This window comes from Octopus bimaculoides, chromosome 5 (genome assembly GCF_001194135.2).
Source record: "Octopus bimaculoides isolate UCB-OBI-ISO-001 chromosome 5, ASM119413v2, whole genome shotgun sequence".
NCBI lineage: Eukaryota > Metazoa > Mollusca > Cephalopoda > Octopoda > Octopodidae > Octopus > Octopus bimaculoides.
The window spans coordinates 109,931,332-109,935,024 of NC_068985.1; the positions used below are offsets into that span (position 1 = coordinate 109,931,332).

The 3,693-nt window shown below is 34.9% G+C and overlaps 1 protein-coding gene across 1 annotated transcript in view; it reads right to left on the bottom strand.

Moving 5' to 3' along the window:
* LOC106877428 (uncharacterized PE-PGRS family protein PE_PGRS54) overlaps positions 1 to 3,693 on the bottom strand; it is a 58,501-nt gene that overhangs the window by 36,958 nt on the left and 17,850 nt on the right. The window contains exons 3-4 of the mRNA XM_014926329.2: positions 2,287 to 2,369; positions 1,192 to 1,227 (exon numbers count right to left, since the gene is read on the bottom strand). Coding sequence (XP_014781815.2) covers positions 1,192 to 1,227; positions 2,287 to 2,369 — 119 coding nt within the window. The remainder of the gene's footprint in view (positions 1 to 1,191; positions 1,228 to 2,286; positions 2,370 to 3,693) is intronic.

Consider the following 3,693-nt stretch of genomic DNA (forward strand, 5'->3'; position numbering starts at 1 on the left):
AAAGCAAAGTTGACTTCGGTGGAATTTGAACCCAGAACGTAAAGTCGAACGTAATACTACTTGTCGCCGTAATATTAGGAAATATTTTTTCTACTCTAAGCACAAGGCCCGAAAATTTGGGGGAGGGGGCTAGTCGATTATATCGACCTCAGTACTCAACTGGTACTTAATTTATCGACCACGAAAGGATGAAAGGCAAAGTCGACCTCGGCGGATTTTGAACTCAGAACGTAAAGGCAGACGAAATACTGCTAAGCATTTCGCCCGGCGTGCTAACGTTTCTGATAGCTCACCACCTTTTTTTTAGACTTAATATTGTCCATGCTACATCACCTGACTTGTATTTTATTTTATGTTCATTTTTTTTTAAATTCAATTTTAATTTAATTATTCCTTCATTTATTTATTTATCTATTTATTTATCTATTATTGTTTTTAAGCGACAAGGCTACCAGTCAAGTATTGTGATTCATGGTATAGTCTAACCTTCTCCCTCTAAAATTGTTGACCCAGTGTCAAAATTTGAAGCAATTATTATCATTGCCTCTTGGACGGCAAGGCTGGCAGAATCGTTAAAGCGTTGGACAAAATTCCTTTGCGATAGTTCTTCAGACTCTTTACATTCCGAGATCAAATTCCGAGTAAGTCAGCTTTGCCATTCATTCTCTCGGAGTCCATAAGACAAATACCAGTCGAGCACTGGGGTCGCGCGGTATTCAACCAATTTTCTTCCATTAAAACTGTGACAAAATTTTAAAAGGTTTTCAAATCCTGTCGCGGACAACTTTGCCTTTAATGCTTTCGGGATCGATAAAATAAGCACCTGTTGAGCACTGAGAGTCAATATAATTGATTGGCTATCTTACCCCAAATTTTGAGACCTCGCGCCTGTAGTAGAAATAATTATAATTAACATTGCTTTTAGGCTGCAAGGGTTGTAGAATAGTTAGAGGATCGGATGAAATGCCACGTAGGATTTCTTCGGGGGCGTTTTACGTTCTTAGTTCAAATTACACTGTGATCAGCTCTACCTTTCATACCTCCGGGGTCGATAAAGTAATTTATCAGTCATGTACTGTTTTCGATATCAACTGAGACCTACCCCAACACAAAATTCCGTCTTTGTTCCTAAATCATAGTCTAGTTTTTTGTCTTTTTTTTTCTTTTAACATAATAATAATGTTAACTCACCGTTTACTGTCGACCGTAGCATTTCATGGATAGAAACTAAAACAAAGAGAAGAGGAACAAGATAAGTAGATTGAGTGAGAGTGTAGTTCTAGAGTATGGAGTGAAACAACGAGTGAAGTGAAAGATTGAGTGGTGTATTATTTGATGTTTAAAAAAATCATATAATATTTTTATAATTAAATATTATCAGGAATTGCTTTAAAAAATTGTTAAAATATTTTGTATATTATAGAAGTATAAGCAATTTATTGCAGATAAATTTTAACTCCAAAATCTTATATAGACTCCCAAGTGGCCAAATGGACCCACATTAACAACTACTGCTCTAGGCTAATATAAACTTAACAGTACATTGGGATCGTGTTAGTTCATGATTGTTTTCACTGCTAATATCTTGATATTAAGTAGACAGTATTTACTAAAACTTATGGAGAACAGATTTCTAGTGTGTCTCTACCAATGACAACAATACAACTGAGGGATCTTCTATTCGGATACGGAAGTCTCCAAAATATAACATACGATATGACTTGGTGTTCGGTACGATATCAGAGGCCATCAAAGCCTACTCTGCATCGAGCAATAATAGTAACTATAACATATTTAGACGTAAAGATGCTACTAAATATTTCGGTTTTAGATGGCGTACCGAACTTGTTCAGGCTGCCCTTCCTTGAACTATGTCAACAAAAATAATTTTGACTCATCACACCGAGCTAAGAATCAATCAACATGCGGCAATTTTACTGTGCTCTACCCGGTTTAACATTGTTCAGGATTTTTTTTATATATCTAGATCAATCAAGAGTATTGGCTGTTTGAAAGTTAAAACACTTAATCAAGGTCCGTTGCTACACAACACCCAAAGGAGTTTTTGGAACGCCAATTTTTCGGTTTGTATGCAGTGGTAAACATTCATAACAAACCCACTCTTTAAATCCAAGTAACTGTTTCAAAAATATTCTTCTAAATATAAGTTTAAAGTGGAGGAGGCTGGAGAGAAGAAAGAGAAGCTTTCTAATATTAGGTTCGTCTAACAATAGTATATTGGTGTATAGGTGTTGAGTGCAAAGAGTTAGAGATTTCTAGTCTTACCCAATCTGCATGCTGTGTTATTCGAACGAAACTTCTCACAAATTATATGACACCTTTGATAAATTTCGCTGTTGGCCGGTTGTCTGAAAATGAAAACATATATCATGCCATCCATTACACTAATTACATACATACACACAACACACGCGCACGTGCACGCATATATTTTTTTTTCCGCACGAGTGTAAGTATAAAGAAAATCAGTTGAAAATGCCCTTGGTGTCTTTAAGAAAATTCATATTCATTTATTTAAGTGGTTTCACAATTTATTGATTTTCGTAAGTAGTGGAAGATGGAAAGTTCTGCAGCTATGCGCTATTTGTTACAACTCTAAGGAAAATGTCAAAATTCTTTTCTTTTTATGACTAGATTATGGCTCTACTTGCAGTCATCTAAGATACGGTTTGATTGGTTGAAGATGATCACGAGGCTAGGCATAGAATTCGCTTAGTTCTCTGTCCTCAGTTTTGGGACGACGTAACTGTATGAATGTAATTTCACCAAAAGATAAGGCTATGTTAATCCACTGAATGTATCATGTGATACTATGAATAACAATTGAGAGTTATGATCTTGCATTAGATCATGTGACGATGTGGAAGACTTTGGTGCTAAAATCACTAAAATTGCAATTTTTTCCATTTTATCTTTGTTCTGAAAAAAAAACACCGATCAAATACAGAGAGAGATATGATGAAAGAGAAATGTTTATTTAACGATACAATTAATGTTTGAATACGCTATAACAACGTACAAAACATACATTCACTCACAACTAAATTACCAAGACCTCACATGATTTTAGTTCTCAAACACACGCACACAATAACACAGTCAATCTCATATATATATATATATAGATACATATAACTATGTAATATTTTGGACTAATGGGTATGTATCGATTAGTGTGTTGAAGTGGCACGGTTTGAACTACCTGGTGTCATCCGCAGTTTGGGTATATTTCCTTCTCTCCCGGTGATTTCATTGCATGCCCAGACACATACCAATGGTATTTAAGCATCGCCACTCTCAGATTTATTGTTTTCACATACGCTAGTTTACCCGAAACTGCGACCCTGGCAGATGCTACAACTCCTGGTTAGAGCTAAACTGCAGTAAACTGGCCAACATTCAAAACACATACATTGAGTATGTGCGGTAGAATATATATGTACATATAGATAGATAGATAGATAGATAGATAGATAGATAGATAGATAGATAGATAAAAAAAAGTGTAGGTGGCATACGAGTGGGCATATATTAGTAAAAAAGAAGTTTGAAAGCGCCACTATATAAAATAGATTTTAATTTATAATTTCCTCAGAGATATTTTACATGTTTCGGTTCATGACAAAACAAACCTTATCAAAAATACATATTTTTTTTTAAAAATGTAATTAA